Source organism: Marmota flaviventris, chromosome 1 (genome assembly GCF_047511675.1).
Source record: "Marmota flaviventris isolate mMarFla1 chromosome 1, mMarFla1.hap1, whole genome shotgun sequence".
Classification (NCBI taxonomy): domain Eukaryota; kingdom Metazoa; phylum Chordata; class Mammalia; order Rodentia; family Sciuridae; genus Marmota; species Marmota flaviventris.
The window spans coordinates 205,994,016-206,014,449 of record NC_092498.1 but is presented as its reverse complement, the minus strand read 5'-3'; the positions used below and the strand labels follow the sequence as shown (position 1 = coordinate 206,014,449).

General features: G+C 59.1%; 1 protein-coding gene across 1 annotated transcript; it reads left to right on the top strand.

Annotated features, from left to right (window-relative positions):
* Window positions 1-563: 563 nt before the first annotated feature.
* On the top strand, window positions 564-19,871 carry Colgalt1 (collagen beta(1-O)galactosyltransferase 1). The gene is made up of 12 exons (XM_027932308.3): window positions 564-1,166; window positions 2,273-2,383; window positions 3,180-3,297; window positions 8,733-8,867; window positions 10,110-10,314; window positions 11,281-11,400; window positions 15,132-15,208; window positions 15,279-15,385; window positions 15,698-15,830; window positions 16,962-17,089; window positions 17,945-18,151; window positions 18,272-19,871. Exons 1-12 carry the CDS (start codon window positions 886-888, stop codon window positions 18,537-18,539), a joined length of 1,890 nt encoding a protein of 629 aa, XP_027788109.2. The 5' UTR covers window positions 564-885; the 3' UTR covers window positions 18,540-19,871.
* The last annotated feature ends 563 nt before the right edge of the window (window positions 19,872-20,434 follow it).

Sequence of the window (20,434 nt, the reverse complement as noted above, 5' to 3'; positions counted from 1 at the left end):
GGCTGAGGCAGGAGGATCGCGAGTTAAAATCAGCCTCAGAAACTCAGGGAGGCGCTAAGCAACTCAGTAAGACGCTGTCTCTAAGTAAAATACAGAAAAAGGGCTGGGGTGTGGATCAGTGGTTAAAACGCGCCCCTGGGCTTAATCCCCGGTACCAAAAGAAAAAAAGAAAGAAAAGAAATTACATTATAGTATTGCAAAACAATCTCCTGGAAGGATTTCCATGGAAATGATGACCCTGCGGGAGGACTTGCTTAGGCACCGCAGTGTCTGGCTGCTCACGCCAGGCCTGCGGGTTCTCTCTGCCCTCATTTTACAGAAGGCGGACAGCCTCAGCGCGTCCACTGCGGGGGCTGGATTTGAAGGCGGGTTTCTGGGTGCCAGGAAGCTCAACCACCCCTAAGGAGAGGTCAGGAACCAGGATGGTAGAACACATGTTGCAGTCAAGGAAACTGAGACTCAGATCTTTTGGGTCCTAACTAGCCAGGTCCGTCTGCTGGCAACCCGGGTCTTAAACACGTGGAAGTTAGACGGCTCCTAAGGCTGACCTCCCGGAATGAGCGAACGTCTGGATACCACGCCAGGCCGGCTCCGCACGCGGCTCTCTGTGCCTTTAAGGAGGCAACGCGGGGCGGAGCTCTGAGGGCTGGTCCGTGACGTCACGAAGGGGCGGCCTCGAGTTGTCTGAGGGTCAGCGGCGCTTAGGGGCTTTAAGTGTTCAGAGGCGGAGCCTGGGAGACATGCCCAGTCGGCTAACTTGACGCCAAGCGTGCTCCTCCCCTTTAAGTCGCGCGTCAGAGGCGGTGCCTGGATGACCGATGACCCCTTTAAGGCGCGGCCCGCGTCCGCCGGCAGAAAAGCGGCTTAAAGGCGACGCGTGGCGCGATGGCGGCGGCCCCACGCGCGTGCCGGCGGCGCGGGCAGCCACTCCCGGGCCTGCGGCCGCCGCTGCTGCTCCTGCTGCTGCTGTTGCTGGCCCCGCCGCCTCCGTGGGGCCCGCCAGGTGTCGCCGCCTACTTTCCCGAGGAGCGCTGGAGCCCGGAATCGCCGCTGCAGGCGCCGCGGGTGCTCATCGCGCTGGTGGCGCGAAACGCGGCCCACGCGCTGCCCGCCACCCTGGGCGCCCTCGAGCGGCTGCGGCACCCGCGGGAGCGCACGGCGCTGTGGTGAGCCCGCCCTGCAGCCCCCGGGGCCAGGTCCGCGCGCCCTGCGCCGCGGCTCCCGACTCCGGGCGGAGCCGCCCTCCACGCCCGGAGGACGCGCGGGACCCGCGCTCGGGACGGATCCCAGGCCTCGCGTCTGTCCCCGGCTGGGCAGCCGCCACCTCCCTGGGGGGCACCCACAGCTCCACAAGGCCTGGGCGCCCCTGGGCTTGGCCGTGGCCACATCTGAGGGAAAGGCTTCCCGGCTCTTGCTGCCCTGTTGGGTCTCCAACTTACCCTGGTTCCAGGGTGGCCCTGGGACTTGGGGCTCAGGCGGACCCGTCCTCTGATTTCGTGGGCCAGCAGGGGACCAGATGACAGGGGGAAGCGGAAGGCCAGCGCCGTGAGGATGCCTGACTGGTGACTTCTGCTTTCCTGCCTCGGTTTCCTCCGTGGAAAGGGGGGCGAATCAAGGCCGCTGGTTGCGCTTGCCTTTGGGGACAACCCGCCGGTGGCCGTCGTGCCTGGCGCAGGGTTGGCGCTCAGGAGCCACAGCTGGGGTCACTGTCTTTCCTGGTGTTGTCATTACTGGTGCCCTTAATGTTGAACAAATTTACTAGGGACAGTTAACTCTCCGCTTCATGGCCAAACTAGACTCCTCAGCGTCCCTCTCCCCGCTGCCCCACATTCCCTAGTCTGGATCATCCAAACATACATGTGGTGCTTAACAATTGTTTGTTGAATGACGTGTGAGCACAGCCCACTATGAGGTGTGTCGCTCACAGGAGAGAAGGAAGGCAGGCCGGGTGACTTTATGATATGTAGATTTTTTTTTTTATTAAGTTGCCGGCATCTGATGGGGACCTGGTCATAAGATCCTCCGAGCTCAGCAGTGAAACCCACAGTCGCTCATGTGGTTTTCCAAGCCAGCTTGTTTATGCACCCAGTGACCTGGCCTGTCCCCACTCCCTTTTTACAGATGAGGAAACTGGGGCATGGAGAGGCAGTGTCTTGTCCAGGGCCACATGGCTGGTGGGAGGCCAAGCCAGGAAAGGAGCCCTGGGAGCCTTGCATTACGTGGTCCTGTCTTGTTCCCCCCAGCTGTGCTGACTGTCACCTTGTGCCCACAGGGTGGCCACGGACCACAATGCAGACAACACATCAGCTGTGCTGCGGGAGTGGCTAGTGGCAGTGAAGAGTTTGTACCATTATGTGGAGTGGCGGCCGGCGGAGGAGCCCAGGTGAGCGCCAGGTCCTGCCTGAGCTCCCAGGTCTGACTGGCTGCCCCTCTGCTCACACATCTTCCATGGCTCCCTATTGCCCTGGACCAGGACTCACGGGCCCTCAGCCTGTGACTTTCCAGCCTGATCCCAGATCCGTGAGCCCTGACTCCTCCCATCACTGATAGGCCCTAATCCTCCTGCCAGGCCTTTGTCCCAGCTCTTCCCTCACCTGGAGTTCTTTACTCCTTTGTCCTGGTGACGCCCACTGCATTGTTCCTGTCTTGGGGTGAACCCAGGAGCCGCTCTGTGTGGAGCTTCCGTGGGAGCCCTGGGCCGTGTGGCCGCCAGGTTCCTTCCATCGCTTTAGGATCTCCCACTTCTTTCGAGATGGGCTCTCACGGTGTCCCAGCCCCAAACTGCTGGGCTCAGGGGCTCCAGGCGCCCCTCCCATGCCGGGCTCCTGTGATCTGAGGGGTGTCTCCTGCGTGTTTTCTGCTCTGTGTCCCTCCCTTTCCCAGTGGCTCCCCTTCATCCTCAGTGGTGCCCTGCTTGGCGCGGGAGGCCCTCTGCAGCCACTCCGAGCTTTTCTCCTTGACCGTTTGCCTCCAGCTTCGCTCCCTCTGGTCCCCTGTGTGTGCCCTGCTGCCCGCGAGGACATACCTCGCAGGGTTTTTCCACCTCGCACTCCTGCCCAGCCTTCAGCTCAGCTCACAGGCCTCCTCCTTCAGGAAGCCTCCTCTGATCATCCCCAGGGTGGCCGAGGCCCTCTCTGGGCTCTGCCCCATGCTTCCCACATCACACTGTCCCTTCGCAGGTCCTACCCAGACGAGGAGGGCCCCAAACACTGGTCCGACTCTCGCTATGAGCACGTCATGAAGTTGCGCCAGGCTGCCCTGAAATCGGCTCGGGACATGTGGGCTGATTACATCTTGGTGAGTTGCTCAGCCATGGCTGTGGGCCCAGGGAGGCTGGACGGCCAGGGACAGGCAGAGCAGCAGGATGCGGGGCCATCTTTTTTGAGGGGGTGGATACTGGGGATTGAACCCAGGTCACTGAGCCACATCCCCAGCCCTATTTTGTGTTCTATTTAGAGACAGGGTCTCACTGAGTTGCTTAGCGCCTCGCAGTTGGTGAGGCTGGCTTTGGACTTGCGATCCTCCTGTCTCAGCTCCCGAGCCACTGGGGTGACAGGCGTGCGCCACCGCTGCAGGAGCCATGTGTAACCCACTTTGCAGAAGGGCAGACTGAGGCTGCAGGAGGAGGTGCCAGTTCCTCCAGTTTCATGCAGTTGGAGAGAGGAGGAGCCGGGACTCGGGACCCTGGGCCGCCTGGTCCTTGATGCAGGCCTCAGTCCCCAGGAGAGCGCGATCCATGCGGCCAGTGGCTGCGGGGCCGGGCAGTGCGAGGGCTAGTGCGAGGCCAGCCTGGCAGCTTGGCAAGACGCTGTCTCGGGAAATGGGGAGGCGGTGTGTGCGCGGTGCCCGGGCGCCCTGGGCTCAGCCCCCACTTCCCGCTGCCCCCAAAAGGGTGAGCTTCAGTCCCGTGTGGACCCTTGGGCTGTGTCTGCTTTAGTCACCCCGTCACAAGTAAAGCCAAGCTCTGTGCACATCCCACGGTGACATTCTTTGGGCGACTTCTCAGAGGCTAGGGGACGAGGCCAGGGGCTGGGGGCCCGAGCTGCCGAGGGAGGCCTGATTCCTCTCGCTGCTCCCTAGCTGGCAGCTGCGTCTCGGGTCGGTTGAGTCTGGACCGCGGTTGTGTCAGGATGAGCGTCCACGGTCACGGACCTCTGTGAGCGCCTTCTGTCCTGGCCTGGGTGTAACGGTACCTGTCCCCTCCCTGGGACAGAGGGGAGTAGTGTGCCGACGGCTGGGCCCCGCAGAGCCGGAGAGCAGTAAGACAGGACGGTACCTGTCCCCTCCGTGCTGCTGCCATCTCGGGGACGACTTGCGCTTGTCCCTTGGCCGGTGTCCACATGCGCTGGCCTCAGCTGGGCCCTGGGGACACAGTGGTCAGCTGAGCCTGCCTTCCTGATCCCCCAGGAAAGGTGACGGGCGCTGAAAACCACAGAACGGAGCCAGGGGATGCCGTAGGCAGGGTGTGCCGCGCAGAGCACCTGGAGGGGCCGTGGCGTCCCCCTGCGGCGTCTGCAGTGGGCACAGGCTGGCCCGAGCCCAGCAGGTGGCTCCCACACCGTGGGGGTTGCAGGTGGGAAGTTGCAGCGCCAGGGCAGTCCACCCTGCCTCTTCCCCTTTCGATGCTACTGGGATGCGGCAGAGATGGCGCAGCGCCTCTGCTCTGGTCACATGGCTTCTCGGTCCCCTCCTTTTCTCTTGAGAGGACCGAGTCAGTGGACTTAAGGCCACCCTCTTGCTGGGAGACCTCATCTTAATTTACGCCTTCCTGTAGGTGCAGGAGACCCCGGGCACCTTCACAGGAGCCAGGGTTAGGAGCTCAGTGAATCTGGAGGGCCACCATTCACCCACAACCAGGGGACGTAATGAATGAGCAGGGGCCCTGTGACTCGGAGGAAGGAACCCAGGCAGAGACCTGAAGGAGAACCGGAGCCCACCGAGCGGGCCGGGGGCAGAGTCCCCAGTAAGAGCAGGGAGCACACTTGGGACACTCGGTGACAGAAGTGCAGCAGTGCTACTGAGTGACTGGGGTGGGGACCCTCCTGTGCAAGCCAGAGGAGGCGCTTGGCTTTAGCTTGGAGGGTGCTGGGTAGCCGTGGAGGGCGGAGCAGGGCAGGGCTGTGTCTGCTCTAGGATTCTCCCTGTGGCTGCCGTGGGTACCAGGAGGCCCAGGGTGGAGGCCGGAGCAGTCCCTGGCCTGCGCCCTGTGGGGAGGACCGAGCACCTTGGAGGACATTGCTGTCCTGGGAGGAGCGAGCGTGGACCCAGTCCCCAAGTGAGCCCTGCGGGTTCCTCCCCACACATACGTGAGCAGGCAGAGGAAGGGAGGGGACAGCACAGAGGTGGCTCTGGCTCCTCCTAGACTCCTCCGGCACAGAGCCGCCTTGTCCCCTCCGCTGGCCTTTGCTTTTGTGGTTCGGGATTGGAGTTTTACTCTTTCCCTTCAGCACCCCCCGGGGGAACTCCAGATGCCAAGCTTAAAGCAGCTTTTGACACAAAGTTACATTTTTTAGTTGGGGACTTTGGAGAACCATGTTGGAGTGAAACTGTTTGTCTGATGTTTTAGACGTTGTTATTAAAAGGGCTTCCACTCCTTTTCCCCCCTCAAAAGTTAGGGATATTGGGGCTGGGGATGTGGCTCAAGCGGTAGCGCACTCGCCTGGCATGCGTGCGGCCCGGGTTCGATCCTCAGCACCACATACAAACAAAGATGTTGTGTCCGCTGAAAACTAAAAAATAAAAATATTTAAAAAAAAAAAGTTAGGGATATTATTAGCAGGAAAAAAAATTAAGAAGCATAAGAGGGGGAAAAAAACCCGCCAAACTTTAATATCGCCTTCCAGAGAGACCATTTGTAGCTGTGTTTGTTTAATTGAGGTGCAATTTACATAAGGTAAAATGAACGAGTCCAATGTGCAGTTCGTGGCCGTAGCGCCTCCTTATGTTACAGGCGGATCTCCTTCCAGAACATTTGCCTCACCCAGAAGGAACCCGGCAGGCACTCCCCAGCCCCAGCCCCAGCCCCTGCCCCTGCAGCCACTACCCTGCTTCCTGTGGCAGTTCGGCCTGCTCAGGTATTTCATGTCAGTGGAACGGCACACCTGGGCCCTCTGTGGGGCTGTCATTCAGTGTCATCTTTTTTTTTTTTTTTTTTTGGTACCAGGGGCCCTCAACCACTGAGCCGCGTCCCCAGCCCCATTTTGTATTTGATTTAGAGACGGGGTCTCACTGAGTTGCTTAGCGTCTCGCAGTTGCTGCGGCTGGCTTTGAACTCTCCATCCTCCTGCCTCAACCTCCCGAGCGGCTGGAATTACAGGCTGCGCCACCGCGCCGTGCTCAGTGTCTTGTTCTTGAGGTTATAGCTGAGTGACATTTGCTGTGTGGCTGGACCACGTGGTGTCCATCCGTTCATACGGTGACAGCACTTGATGGTTTCTACCTTCTGGTGCTGATGAGTGGTGCTGCTCTGAGCATGCGCCTACAGTGCGTACCTGAGCCGCTCTCCTGGCTCCTACCAGGAACAGCGCTGCGGATCCTGGATCCCGGATCCCGGGGCAACTCTGTTGAACTTTCCGGGGGCCTGCCAGGCCCCTCTTGGACTGGATATATACACAAAGGTCATGGATTCAGATGTCCCCAGGGGCTGGGCGGGGCCTGTTGGTGTGACTGAGGCTCCAGCCTGGGACAGCCGGAGGGCTGCCAGCGGGAGCGGGTCCCCTCATTGCCAGGGAGGTGGACCCCCGTTTTCCTGTGTGTGGCAGTGGACCCCGCCTTTAGAAGTACTGCACGAGGAGGGGAAGCCAGCCCTCCCTGTAGCTCAGGTGGCCCCTACCTGAAAGGCCAGCACCAGAAGGATCTTGGATTTTGGAGTTTTCCGATTTTGGAGTATTGCCTATGTGGAACCCCATAGCGTGGGGCTGACATCTAAGTCTAGATTCCTTTGCTTCACAAGGTACCTTGTCCCCACAGCCTGGAGGTCGTTTTGTGTAACAGCTTTTAATAACTTTGTGCATGACACAAGGTTCACCGTACAGAACTTCATGTAGTGTTCAAAAATCTTGCATTTTGGATTTGCTGCCTGTGGTTCTGGGGCGCATCCTGACCTGCATGTCCTCATGTCCGGGGAGCTGGGAATTCCCGATGGCTTTGCTTCCTGTGGGGCGGTTTTCTTTTCTTTTTTTGTTATTTAGAAAATGTTAGCTCCTGTAATCAACCCCATGTAGATAAGACCGCACATACTTACACAGCGGGTTCCCTAACAAAGGGGAAAAATTCAAGCTTCGCCTCTAGACTGGGTGGTGTCTGAGCAGTGCCAGCTCCTCACCGTGGCTCTGGTACTTTTTCCAGCGTCGACAGCACAGCTACAGTTTCCCCCAAATTTACGTTTATATAAAAGAGCGCTCGCAGCTGTATGTCTCGCATTGAAACAGCCTTCCGAGCTCAGCGGTCGCCCAGCGGCATGGTGGGGACTCCAGCCACTGAGTTGAAACAGGAGGAGACAGAAGGGGAACCAGCCAGACCCCAGCAATCAGCCAGTTGTTAGCGTTGAGACTCCTGCACGACTCTTTTGATTAGCTTGTCAATCGTCATCCGAAAAGAAAATACTCCAGGGTAACATGAACAGCTCGGATGGAGCGAGGTCACTGCACCGGGTCGTCTGCAGGAGCAGGAGGTACAGACACAGCCCAGTGTGGCGCAGGGCCTCCGGCACCTGGGAGGCCAGAGGAGACCGTGGGGGCACTGAGACCTGCTTCCAGCCCAGGGAACGGGATGGTGTGACAGCTCTAAAGCACTGCGCTTCTGCCGGGTGCAGTGGCCCACACCTGTGATCCCAGCGACTCGGGAGGCTGAGGCAGGAGGATCCCAAGTTCAAAGCCAGCCTCAGCAAAAGCGAGGTGCTAAGCAACTCAGTGAGACCCTGTCTCTAAATAAAATGCAAAATAGGGCTGGGGGTGTGGCTCAGGGACGAGTGCCCCTGGGTTCAATCTGAGCTACCAAAAAAAAAAAACCCGTGCCTTCCCTAGAGGATTGCTTTCGTTCATGGCGGGTCGGTGCTCACGCTCTTCGCGAACATTAAAAAAAAAAAAAAAAAAGAAGCCAGGAAAAAACAAAGCCACCACTGGATTCATGCAAGGTGACCGGGTGGAGGCCAGCGCAGCCTGACTTGCATCTGGCCACACGTGTCCGTGATCTTCAGTGGTGGCATCTCATTTCAGCCTGGGACCAGGTCAAGGTCTGTCCCCCACCTGACCTGCTGCTGCTGCTGGGCCCCGGTTGCTCACAGTTGGTGGGGTAATGACCCTGCCATCCCCAACATCCTTGTGTGGCCTTCGTGGAAGGTGTTGGTGACAGTCTTTGGGGTCAGAGTCTGCTGTTGCTGTGACAATACCTGATGCTGGATTCATGACAAGGAAAGGGTCATGTAACTCACAGTTGGGAGCTGAGTGCGCCACCAGGTGGCCTGAGCGTCATGGCAGTGCCGGGAGTCGGGTGGCCAGGAGCTCTCCGCCACCTCCACCAGGCCCTACCTCTTACAGCCCTCCCCTCCCCCATACCGCACAGCAGAGCCGCCCCAGCAGGGGAACTCGGGGACACACTCAGCCACATGCAGCTTATTCTCAAGGGCTGAGCTGGTAGGTGAGGAGCCAGGGCCTTCGTCAGGACCCAAGTGGTTCCTCTGCCCAGTGGTTCTGAGTTGCGGCCCACGCTGACGGCCGGCGGGTGCTTTGCAGTTTGTGGACGCAGACAACCTGCTCATCAACCCCGACACCCTGAGCCTGCTCATCGCCGAGAACAAGACCGTGGTGGCTCCGATGCTGGACTCCCGGGCCGCGTACTCCAACTTCTGGTGTGGAATGACTTCCCAGGTAGGACAGGGCGGGGATGGAGGCCAGGTGACAAGCGGGGACCCTAGCTGGAGTCTAATTTGTCTTCACACAACCTTATACAAATGCCCTCATGCTAACCCTTAGAAAGCCCACTGAGGGAGTGTCTTCAATGACTTCCCTACCATTACTGAGGTGGAAACTTGCCTTAAAGCCCAGAGCTAGGAAATGATGGTGCCAGGATGGGGGTTCAGGCGTGGTTTGATCCAGATGTTCAAACAACCTTTTCCCCCTCCCCCATTCATTGATTGGCTTAATTCTCAGACTGCACTGGAAAGAACCTAGCAGTGTCCAGCCAGGGGACAGTCCTGAGCCAATTATTAAAGTCAGGAAAATACAAAACTGTGATTGGTCAGGCCTAGTCACAAGTCCCACCCCCAGGTTCGAGTATAGGATACTAAGCAAAGCCACCAGGTTGGGTGGGTTGGGGGCATGCAAGGGGCTGGGGGACTGGAGCCAGGACACTAATCTGTGCTGTCTCCTCCCCACCACCATGACCCTAGGGTGCTGAGGATGGAACCCTGGGCCTCCGCATGGTAGTCTAGCACCCTGCCACCCAGCCGCACCCCCAGCTCCTGTCCTTTTTTTCTTTTTTTAAACTTTGTGTTTTAGTGGTAGGTGGACACAGTATCTTTATTTATTCATGGTGCTGAGGACCGAACCCAGTGCCTCATGCATGCGAGGCAAGCGCTCTGCCCCTGAGCCCAGCCCCAGCCCTCTTTTAGTTTTTAACCCAAGAGAAAATTCATAAACAAAAAGTTTACAGTTTTAAAGTGAACCATTCAGTGGCTTAATTTCTTTCTTTTTTTTTTTTTTTTAATAATATCCAAATGTTGCACTGTCACAATTCTGGTCTATGAAGGGCCGAGGGAGGACGCCAGCTCCAGGGTGTCTAGAGGTCGAGAACTTCTCTAGAGATCCCCCTCCTGCCCGCTCGCCTCTGGCCTGGGTTTCTGCGGGTCAGAGCGGCTGCTGCGGCTTCCCCTGGCCTGGGGTGGGGGGGCCCTTCCCGCGCTGCCTGTGCTCCCATATCCATCGTCTGCCGTCTGCTGCTGTTGCCAGCAGTGAAGGGTCTGGGTGGGGACAGGCTTGATGGCCCTCGGGGACATCCCGTGGAAGCTGGAGGCTGGCTCCCAGTCTTGCAGTCAAGGCTTCCAGCCTCCACTTTGGGGCCGGGCCGGGACGGGTGCGATGGGTGCAGACCTCTGCCTCCGCCTCCCGCAGGGCTACTACAAGCGCACGCCCGCCTACATCCCCATCCGCAAGCGCGACCGCAGGGGCTGCTTCGCGGTTCCCATGGTGCACTCGACCTTCCTGATCGACCTGCGGAAGGCCGCCTCCCGGAACCTGGCCTTCTACCCGCCCCACCCCGACTACACCTGGTCCTTCGACGACATCATCGTCTTCGCCTTCTCCTGCAAACAGGCAGGTGAGTGAGAGGGAGGGCTCTGTCATCGGGGTGCCTGCCTGGTTCTTTGGGGTTACGTGCTGAGCAAGTCCAAACAGCACCTGGAATGTTCCAGGAGCTGAAGGTGCAGGGTGCTAGACTGCCTTCAGGCGTGGCTGTATCCAGGTGTTCGGCTAACTCTCTGGGACCCAGTCTCCAGCCCTCATTTCCCTCACTCCCTCCCCAGCCCTTTTCTGAGACAGGGTCTCAGTTTCCAGCTGGCTTCAAACAGGGTCCTTCTGCCTCAGCCTCCTGAGTAGATGCTGCCGCAGCTCTTGGAGGCCTGTTTACCGAATGCGACTTCCCTCTCGATGCGTTTCTATCTTCTCTCACTCCTCCACATTTGAGCATATGTGGGTCCCTTTATCTGTGGGGAAACACAGTCCAGGACCCTCAGTGGGCGCCTGCAACTGCAGAGGACCAAACCATGTGTACTGCTTCCCTTTTATAGGAACCTGTGGGGAAGTTAAGTCTATAAACAAGGGGTATGGCATTAATGCAGATGTTGTAGTGAATAAAGAAAAGGAAACAAAAAAGATCTTTCAGCCACCAAACAGGAAGGTCCCTGCGCCTGCTGCGTCCCCTCCCCCCCGCGTGGGCGTGGCGGGTCTGCGTCTTCACCGCGTCTTGAGCCTTTGGGCTTCGCCCTGTGGAGTCCCCCAGCTGCTGAGATGCTCGCTGGGTGTCACTGAGTTTTCTGTGACTTTGCCCGGTGGCATTTCGGGGGGGGGAGGTCCTGATCCCTTAGGTCTGCGCAGGCGCCAGGCTGTCCTGCCGCAGGTCCCCGGGGCAGAGGGTGGAATGCCCAGGGCTGTCACCGGTGGCTGGGGCCAGCCGGGCTGTTTTGCGGCTCGCTCTGGGCAGCTCGCTGCTGGTCAGAGGCGGCCAGAGCTGCCCGGTGGCCCCGCCGCGGGTTGCTTGGCCTTCACTGGTCCTTCCTGGCCGCAGAGGTGCAGATGTACGTGTGCAACAAGGAGGTGTACGGCTTCCTGCCCGTGCCGCTGCGCGCGCACAGCACCCTCCAGGACGAGGCCGAGAGCTTCCTGCACGTGCAGCTGGAGGTCATGGGTGAGTCTGCGCCTGCCCCGGAGGGCTGTTACCTCCCTCTCTCTGCCACTTTGCATCCATGCCGTCATCGCGAAATGAGCGCCGCAGGTTCGCAGTGAGCTGGGACCCTAGGGTAGGCAGGGGTGGGCTTCCTGGAGGAGGTGCTGGTAAGTGCAGCAGGAATAGGAGTTTACTAGGAAGGGAATTACAGCCAGAGCAAGGCTGGAGGGGACACGAGCTTGGAGGGCAGGTGATCCCAGGGTGCAGGGGCAGGGCTGGCAGCAGGGGGCGTCAGACATCTGGCTGTAGAGAAGGCAATGGGGAGCCATAGAGGGTGTGGGAGCAGAGAGGGCAGCGGGTTCTTTCTGAAGGTGGTTGGGAATATATGTCAGCGTCAGGAAACACTCATCTCAGGCCATTTCTTCCCCCTGCTCCTGCCAAACCCACAACCTTCTATTTAACTGGAATGGGTTTTACTCCTCCCATTTTACTTAAATAAATGTATCTGATAAAGAAAACTCTACAACTTTTTTGGGGGGTACCAGGGATTGAACCCGGGGGTGCTTAATCACTGAGCCACATCCTAGCCCTCACTGAGTTTTTTGGGCTTTGCTAAGTTGCTGAGGCTGGTTTTGAACTTGCAATCCTCCTGCCTCAGCCTCCCAGTTACTGGGATTACAGACGTCCGGACAGGAAACTAAACATTTGGCCACAGTTGTGGGCTCAGGTCTTTGGCACGTCCCTCCGTACCCCAGGGCATTGGTTCAGGGCTTCCTCCACTGCCAGGACCCACCCATGCACAAGGTCCTTTGCATAGACCCTCTGCACCCGCTGCCTATGATGCTCATCCACCTCCAGAGGATTCACAGCCCCTGATACAGTGCACGTGGTCTGTACGTGGGTGCTCTGTCTTGTTTAGGGATTAACCAAGAAAAACAGTCTGTATGTATTTAGTACAGGTGACTTTTTTTTTTTCCAGAATAATTTACATTAGTTGTTAGTCAGATGCAGAACCCATGGATACAGGGGACCGACTGCATGTATAAAAACAAGCCCATAAGATATGAATGAAGCTTGCGGCTGTGCCTCCTGGGCCTGAAACAGGACGAACACAGGGTGCTGAGTGGCTTTAGGGTGGTGCGGCCTTGTCCTGGGCTGGACATGCAGGTGCCGGCAGAGGCCTGTGAGGCTGCCCCACGGCACAAATGTGGAGGATCTGGAAGGGGCCTCTGCCCAGGACTCAGTTGCCCCAGCCTTCACTGTTTCTAGAATAGTCTGTCTGTGGCTCCCCCTGGTGGCTAAAAGTGGACCGTCACCCTGCCCTCTGCTTTTGGGAAAACTTTAGGGTCCTTTTGAGATTGCTGTCCCTGGGGCAGTCCACCCAGGATTGAGGCTCTGTCACCTGCAGATGTCCAGTATTGACCTGGCTGCAGTCAAGGGAGTGGGCCTGTGTAGCACCCGCAGGGCGGCCAGGGCGGCCACAGTGCTCCGAGTTTAACTTTTCAGCTATTTCTATTATTTCCAGTAGGAAAACAACTCATGTTGCTGTTAAAACCTCAGAACATGACAGTGTGTGGCTACTTTGCTTATTCTCAGGAGCCAGAACAAACCACGCAGAACAGATGGACGATGGCCTGGAAGTTTTAGATATTTGTGCAAATACTTCCTTGTGCTCTGAGGAAAAATCACATTTTCTGGCCGGGTGTGGTGATGTGCCCCTGTAATCCCAGAGACTTAGGAGGCTGAGGCAGGAGGATTTTGAGTTCAAAGCCAGCCTCAGCAACTTAGTGAGACCATATTATTAAAAAATAATAAAAAGGACTGGGGGACTGGGGTAGAGGTTCAGTGGTAGAGCACTTACCTAGCATTTGTGAGGCACATAAAAATAAATAAAGAAAATAAAGGCATTGTGTCCATCTACAACTAAAAAAATAAAAATAAAAAGGATTGGGGATGTGGCTCAGTGATTAACCGCCCCTGGGTTCAATCCCTGGTACAAAAAAAAAAAAAAAAAAAAAAAAATTCTGTCCACATGCAGGTACCTGCACTGTGTTATGCACGTGGTATTGCTCCCAAATCTCCCTCAGCCTTTCCCCCTCCATCCTTTCTTTTGTGGTGCTGGGGTGGAACTTGCCTCTGGTGTGCTGGGCCGGTGCTCTACTCTGAGCCGCATCCCCAGCCTCAGTATGGTGCATTAGATGAGTGGAATCACGGAGCTCGGCGTCTTCCCTTTGATTCATGGGCCGTATGCAGCGGTGGCCTGCTCACTTTGCCTTGCTGTATAGTATTCCACACAGCCATTTAGCCACTCATATACCTGCTCTTGGCCAAGTCACATGTCCCGCTGGCCCAACAACCACCACATCCCTCAGCCAGTTTTCCCCTGATTCTCCCAGGGTGTCCGTGAGCTTGCTGTTGCATGTGTGTGAGAAAGTTCCAGGTTTGCATCAGCAATGTTAGAGTGCAGTCCCTGAGACCACGCTCCCTCCTCACATGGTGGCAAGCGCAGGGTCCCCGAGAGCACCCTCAGGTTTGACCTGGAACCCACTGGGAGCTGTTCTACTCAGTTTCTAACACCCATAGGGCAGCTCAGGGAGGGGAGGAGGTGGGGGGGCTAATCTAGAAAGCTCCATGCAGAGCTCCCGGGTGTCCCCTCCTGCTGGCTGTGGACAGCACCGCTTCCCCGCAAGGCTGTGGGGCAGGATGCAAGGACGCCTCGGCTCGCTCTCCAGCGTTTGCACTGGGCTGAGTCCTTAGACATGGCTGCCCCCCTCCCCGTGGCTGAGCTGTCCCCAGGCCCACCAGAAGTGGAGTTGACGCCATGTGGCCCAAGACCCCCACCCTAAGGCACAGCGTCACTGTGTGGTGTGACCGCAGGCCAGCCTGGGCACTGCTGAGGGTCAGCACAGCCCCGGGGCTTGGAGGTCACGCGGGGCAGAGGCCAGGGCTTGGCCAGTTCCAGGGCCTCACTGTGCGCCGCGGTCGGGGGTTTCAGTGGGGGTCACTGTGCCCGCGCTGCTGCCCTCCCGCCATGCCTGGGGCTCCGTTTCCCTAGAACTGACCGCAGGGCCGAGGACCCCCAGCCCCAGCCCCAGCCCTGCAGGCCCACCCTCCTCATTTTGGCCCTTGGCCTCTGTAACACACGGTTTCCAAAGAGGTCGCGTCCCAGGGTCCTGATGGTTGACAGCCAGCATACACTTCGGGGACACAGTTCAACCTGTCAGGACCTGTGTGGTCCAGCGGCATCTCTTCATTTATTATCCCACTTTATAAACGAGGCACAGACTGGTCAAGGTCACACACACAGTTTGCCATCATGTCTTTCCTGCTCTGAGTGACGACTGAGCGCCTTCTGTGGGCCTGGCCCTGCGTTGGGTGGTGGGAACCCAGTGCAAGCAGAGAGCCCCCTGTCCTTCCCCTGGAGCTCACAAGGGGCAGTCATGGGGCCAGAGAGGTAGGAGAGCAAGAATGGGGCCTTGGTGGTGAGGCCCAGGTGCCTGCCCAGTCTAGGGAGGTCAGGAGACCTCCCTGTCCCCTTGACATTGTAACTTGGGGGTGGAGGGAGAAGGTTGTTTCAGTGTGTGTGCAAAGGTCCTGGGGTAGGGATGTGTGTTGGGATGGGGCAGCGCCAGCAGCTAGAGTGAGGTGGTTTCTGGGGAAGGGGCGGAGCCTGGGAGGAGATGGGGGAGGTGTGTGGGCAGGGGGGCAGGGGCCCCAGGACCCCAGCGACCCTTGGTTTCTCTGCCCTGCAGTGAAGCATCCCCCTGTGGAGCACTCCCGGTTCATTTCGGCACCTACCAGGACCCCCGACAAGATGGGCTTTGACGAGGTGGGCTGGGTTCTCCCTGGGGAGGGGCGAGGCCAGCCTGATGGGGGTCCCACCGAGGCTCTGGCCGCAGGTCTTCATGATCAACTTGAAGCGGCGGCAGGACCGGCGGGAGCGCATGCTGCGGGCGCTGCACGAACAGGAGATTGAGGCCCGACTGGTGGAGGCCGTGGACGGCAAGTGAGTCTGTCCTGGGATGTGCGAGTATAGACCACACTGGAGGGGGACGTGGGGATGAGTCGCCCAGCCTGGGGTGGGGGCCGTGGACCGTGCAGGGGGCGGGGCAAGTCCGACCTGGGATGGGTCGGTCCCCAGGCCGCGCTGGCCCGGGAGGGCTGAGTCCTCGCTAAGGTGGAGGACGGTGAAGCTACGGTGTCACTTGCCTGGTGGGCGTCCTAGGGCAGGGGGTGCTGGCTCGGTGGCCGATGGCGGCTTCACAGTGGGCGGTGTTCCTGCCGATGCCCGCGCCGACCTCCTGCTCTCTGTGTCCAGGGCCATGAACAGCAGCCAGGTAGAGGCGCTGGGCATCCAGATGCTGCCTGGCTACCGGGACCCCTACCACGGGCGGCCCCTCACCAAGGGCGAGCTCGGCTGCTTCCTCAGCCACTACAACATCTGGAAGGAGGTGGGTGGCGGGCCCTGAGGCCACCGCGCCTGGTCTCCTGAGGGATCTTGGGCAGGGTCAGCGGCAGCGGGACCCTGGGCTGTTCTCTGGCCCCTTTGCCTTAGCAGCGTCAGTGTGGCCCTGAGCCTCTGAGGGGACAGCTGCTGTCCTGTTGTGCAGATGTGGAAACAGGCGGGGGAGGGGAGCAAGCCTGGCCCTGCAGCAGGTGGGCCCCTCCCACAGCCTGGTGCTGTGCCCAGCACATACTAATGGAGTGTGGCCACAGGGACATCAGCCAGCACAGCCGCTCACCAGGGTTCGGGAGGATGTGGCGGGGCAGATGTCAGGCTGGGATTCAGATTGGGAACCAGATGGCGTGTCAGCTGCGGGGTGTGTGGTGAGGGCATCTGGGGTGTGAGGTGACGGGTACCCAATGTGTGTCCCCCTGCTTTCCTGCAATTCATCATGGATGGCACAGGGCATAGCTTGCTGTGCCAGGTGGCCCTGGAGCCAGGGGACCTGGGTTCAAGTCCATTGCTGCCTTAGCGGGTGGAGGTTCTGAGCAAGAAAGGTGCTTCCTGGCTTCTCCAGGTGGCCATGGTCTCAGGGGACAGTCGTGAAGATTCTCAAGGTCATTCATTCAAGTAATTGCTAAGCGCCTACTGTGTACCTAACCTGTACCGGAGACGTGGCAGCCACCAGGAGTGAGCCTGCCCCCACCCAGAGGAGACCTGGGGAGGCTGGGACAGCTGGTGACAAGGGGAGAGCCTGGGGAGGTGGGGACAGCGGTGACAAGCAGCAAAGCAGCAGCAGCATGATAGATGAGATGAGCACTCACGGGAGTGGCTCAGGGCTGCGGATTGTCCTCAGCTGGTGGCATTGGGTGATCAGGGGTGACATCTGAGCTGAGGCCTGAAGGGTGACAAGGAGCCCGCTGTTGGCTGCCAGGGAGGAGGCTCAGCGTGGAGGGCACAGCACAGGGAAAGGCCCGGGTGGCAGGAACCGAGAGCTTGCAGCCAGGACGATCTGAACCCTGGAGGGGCGGGTGCGCTTGCTTCTCTCTGGGTCCCCAGAGCCTTCAAGCAGAGCTGCTAGTTTCAGGCACAGGCTGGGCTTTGGTCTCCTTGTCACCTCTGGGGCACCTTCCCTCAGGTCGTGGACCGAGGGCTACAGAAATCGCTGGTATTTGAGGATGACCTGCGTTTTGAGATCTTCTTCAAGAGGCGCCTGATGAATCTCATGCGGGACGTGGAGCGGGAGGCCCTGGACTGGGACCTCATGTAAGTGGGGGCCTGGGGCCCCACAGCTGGGCCTTGGGCGTGGCCAGGGACAGAGGTGTGCCAGGGGGCGTGGCCTGTGAGTCGGTGGGTGGGGCAAGTCTGGGGGCGTGGCCGGAGCACTGCCGGAATCCTAGAGCCTGTAGGTCAGTAGGTGAGGTTGGGGGTAAGAGTTGTGACCTGGGACAGCCAACTCTTGGCAGCCCGACCAAAGGGCTTAGGTAGTCCATGGGCCTGAGAGCATGTCAGGTGTGGTCTCAGGTAGGACCTTGGGAGGGTGACCCAGAGTCTAGACCTGGCCAGAAGCCTGCAGGCGTGGTCAGGGTTGGCACACTACACTGGGCCCACGAGGGTGGTGGGCGGGCCTGCTGGGCGTGGTCAGGGTTTGGGGTGTGTCAAGAGCCAAGAGTGCAGTTTAAGGATGTGGGTGGAGGTGGCCAGCTCTTGGGTGGGCCAGGGTGTCCTCCTTCTGCCCCTCCTTTCTTCCCCTCCCACGTGCAGGGTACCGCCCAGGCCTGGCCCTGTGGTCGGCGGGTAGTGCTTGACTGCACCCTTCCCTCCTGGCTGCTCACACCCCCAGCTTCACCCTCAGAGCATTCCAGTGATTTGCTCTTCCCCGCTCCAAACCCTCCCATAGCTCCCTAGCACCCTTAGGAAAGACCCACTCCCCTCCTGTGCCCCCACCCCTAAACCCTGTGGTCCCGCCTCACCGCGTCCAGTGACAGTGGCCTCGTCAGTGCTCCCCAGACGTGCTGAGCCTGTGCCGTCTCAGAGCCTGGCGGGGTCACTAGGTCCCTGGCTTTCTGGGTTGGCATCCTCTGGAGGGTGGGAGTGACGGGGCGCTGCTTCTGCACCCAGCTACGTGGGCCGGAAGCGGATGCAGGTGGAGCACCCCGAGAAGGCTGTGCCCCGCGTGAGGAACCTGGTGGAGGCCGACTACTCCTACTGGACACTGGCCTATGTCATCTCCCTGCAAGGGGCCCGCAAGCTGCTGGCCGCCAGGCCGCTGGCCAAGATGCTGCCGGTGGACGAGTTCCTGCCCGTCATGTTTGACAAGCACCCAGTGTGAGTGGCTGGCGGAGGCGGGTGGCAGAGGGGGTCAGGGGATGGGACTCCAGGAGGGTCTCTGCCCGCGCCCCCAGCTCTCCGCCCCTGCCCCTGGCCACCCCGTCGCCTCCTCCCCAGGTCCGAGTACAAAGCCCACTTCTCGCCCCGCGACCTGCGCGCCTTCTCCGTGGAGCCGCTGCTCGTCTACCCCACTCACTACACGGGGGACGACGGCTACGTGAGCGACACGGAGACCTCAGTCGTGTGGAACAACGAGCACGTCAAGACCGACTGGGACCGAGCCAAGTCCCAGAAGATGCGGGAGCAGCAGGCGCTGAGCCGCGAGGCCAAGAACTCGGACGTGCTTCAGTCCCCGCTGGACAGCACCGCGCGGGACGAGCTGTGAGGGCTGCGGGAGCAGGCAGCGCCGCCCTCTCTGTGCTGCAGGGCACAGCGGGGTCACCTGGGGCCCCGTGGACCACAGAGCTGACCACGGGGTGGCATCCAGCCTGCTCTTGCTCAGCAGTCCTTGCCACAGGCAGCATTAATGGAGTGCCTACTGTATGCCAGGAACAGGGCTGGGCACAGGGGAATTGGATGGGAACCAGACTGTGTCATCTATTCATGTGCCCAACACTTATTAAGCACCTGCTGTGTACCAGGTTTCTGTGTTATGGCCATGAAGGAGGCATAATGATTCCTCTGATCAGAGATTGAATTGATCATCAAGCATTTATTGATCAGATTAAGAATCAGGTATTAGTGATGTATTCACCTTTTAAATTCATTCAAAGTATTTATTGAGTGCCTACTGTGTGGTGGGCACCATTCTGGGCTTTGGGAATACTGAGATAAATAAGATGTTCGTTTATTCAGACACATGCCAAGCATCTACCACGTGCCTGGTATTTGAGACACAAAGGTAAGTTCTTGATTCAGGGCATTTATTGAGCACCCACTGTGTTGGGACTTCAGCATGGTGCAAGTAAGCGTGGTGCTTCTCTAACTGGTTTCTTCCCTTCACCTTGGGCACCGCTGTGCACAAAGCACTAATGACACCACACAGTGTGACAGCTGTTCAGTCAGCATTTGTCACCACCCACCGTGTGCCAGGCCACACAGCAGTCCTAGGACACAAAGGTGTGTGAGATAGGTCCTTTCATTTCCTTCTGAGGTTGCATCAGGGCTGGGATCTCACTGTGTATCTGTCCTTCATTTCCTCATGCAGCAAGCATTTATTGAGCACCTACTGTGTGCCAGGCCTCGTGGACTCCCAGCTGGATTGAAGCATGCTTGGTTCCCCCACGGCCCAGGAGGGAGGTAGCTCTTCCCCCACCAGCTGTAACCTCTGGGTCCCAGTGGCCACATGGCTACTTTTGAGCCCCCCTGGAGGGGGCTCAGGAGGCAGATGGGGGCTGGGCCTCCCTCCTGCCCAGCCCTCCTGTCTGTCCGCTTGGCGCCTGCCGTGGAGTCTCGCTCTGCCTGCTCCCTCAGCTGCCTGTCTCCACGCCTCCGTGGGAGGAGCGTGTGTTCGGGGCCTGGTGGGCGCAGCCCATAGGGTGCTGCCCTTGGCCTGGGCTGTGTTCCCAGCAGGGCCGCGGGGTTGCTGTGCCTTCCCGCCAAGTCCACCCTCAGGGCTGAGCGTCGCCTCATCCTCCTGGGGCAGCCCTGCTCGCGGGTGGGTCTCGGGTAATTTGCTTATTTTTGTATTAAATGGTCCTGGTTGGTTTCCACCGAAGTCCTGGTCTTCTTGCCGCCCAAACGCCTCCCACGCTCCATACCCAGTGTCCTTGTCCCAGTCCGCCCCGTGCTGCTCTCCCAAGTAGTCTGGGCTCTGGGACAGAGGGAGGCCTCCTCTGGCGTGTGAGGTCAGCCGCAGTACTGTCCACTGACTTCAAGTGAGGGGCACAGACATGGTTTGTGTCCCCAGAAAACAGACCTCAAGATGAGGATTCGAGTTGTGGGGTGACCCCAGGAACCCCGTGGGAGGAGGGAAGGAGCCCGGCAGGGGGCGCCAGAGAGCAGGCGCCGCCCTTGGCAGCTGGTGCAGGGACCCAGGCCGCGCGGAGGTCCCGGGCAGCTCCCCACGCCCAGGTGGATTGAAGAGGTGGGATTTTCTGGAACAAATGCTGGGGAGCTCTCAGGATTAGCAAGCCCTCTGGGTGTGTGGAGTGTGCCCGCCGTGTGTGTGTGTGTGTGTGTGTGTGGGTGTGGTTTTGCAGATGGCGAGTGGTCTGCGTGGAAAACCAGAACATCCGACGCGGCAAAGGGACAAAGGGTCGAACCTCCTTCCAGACACGG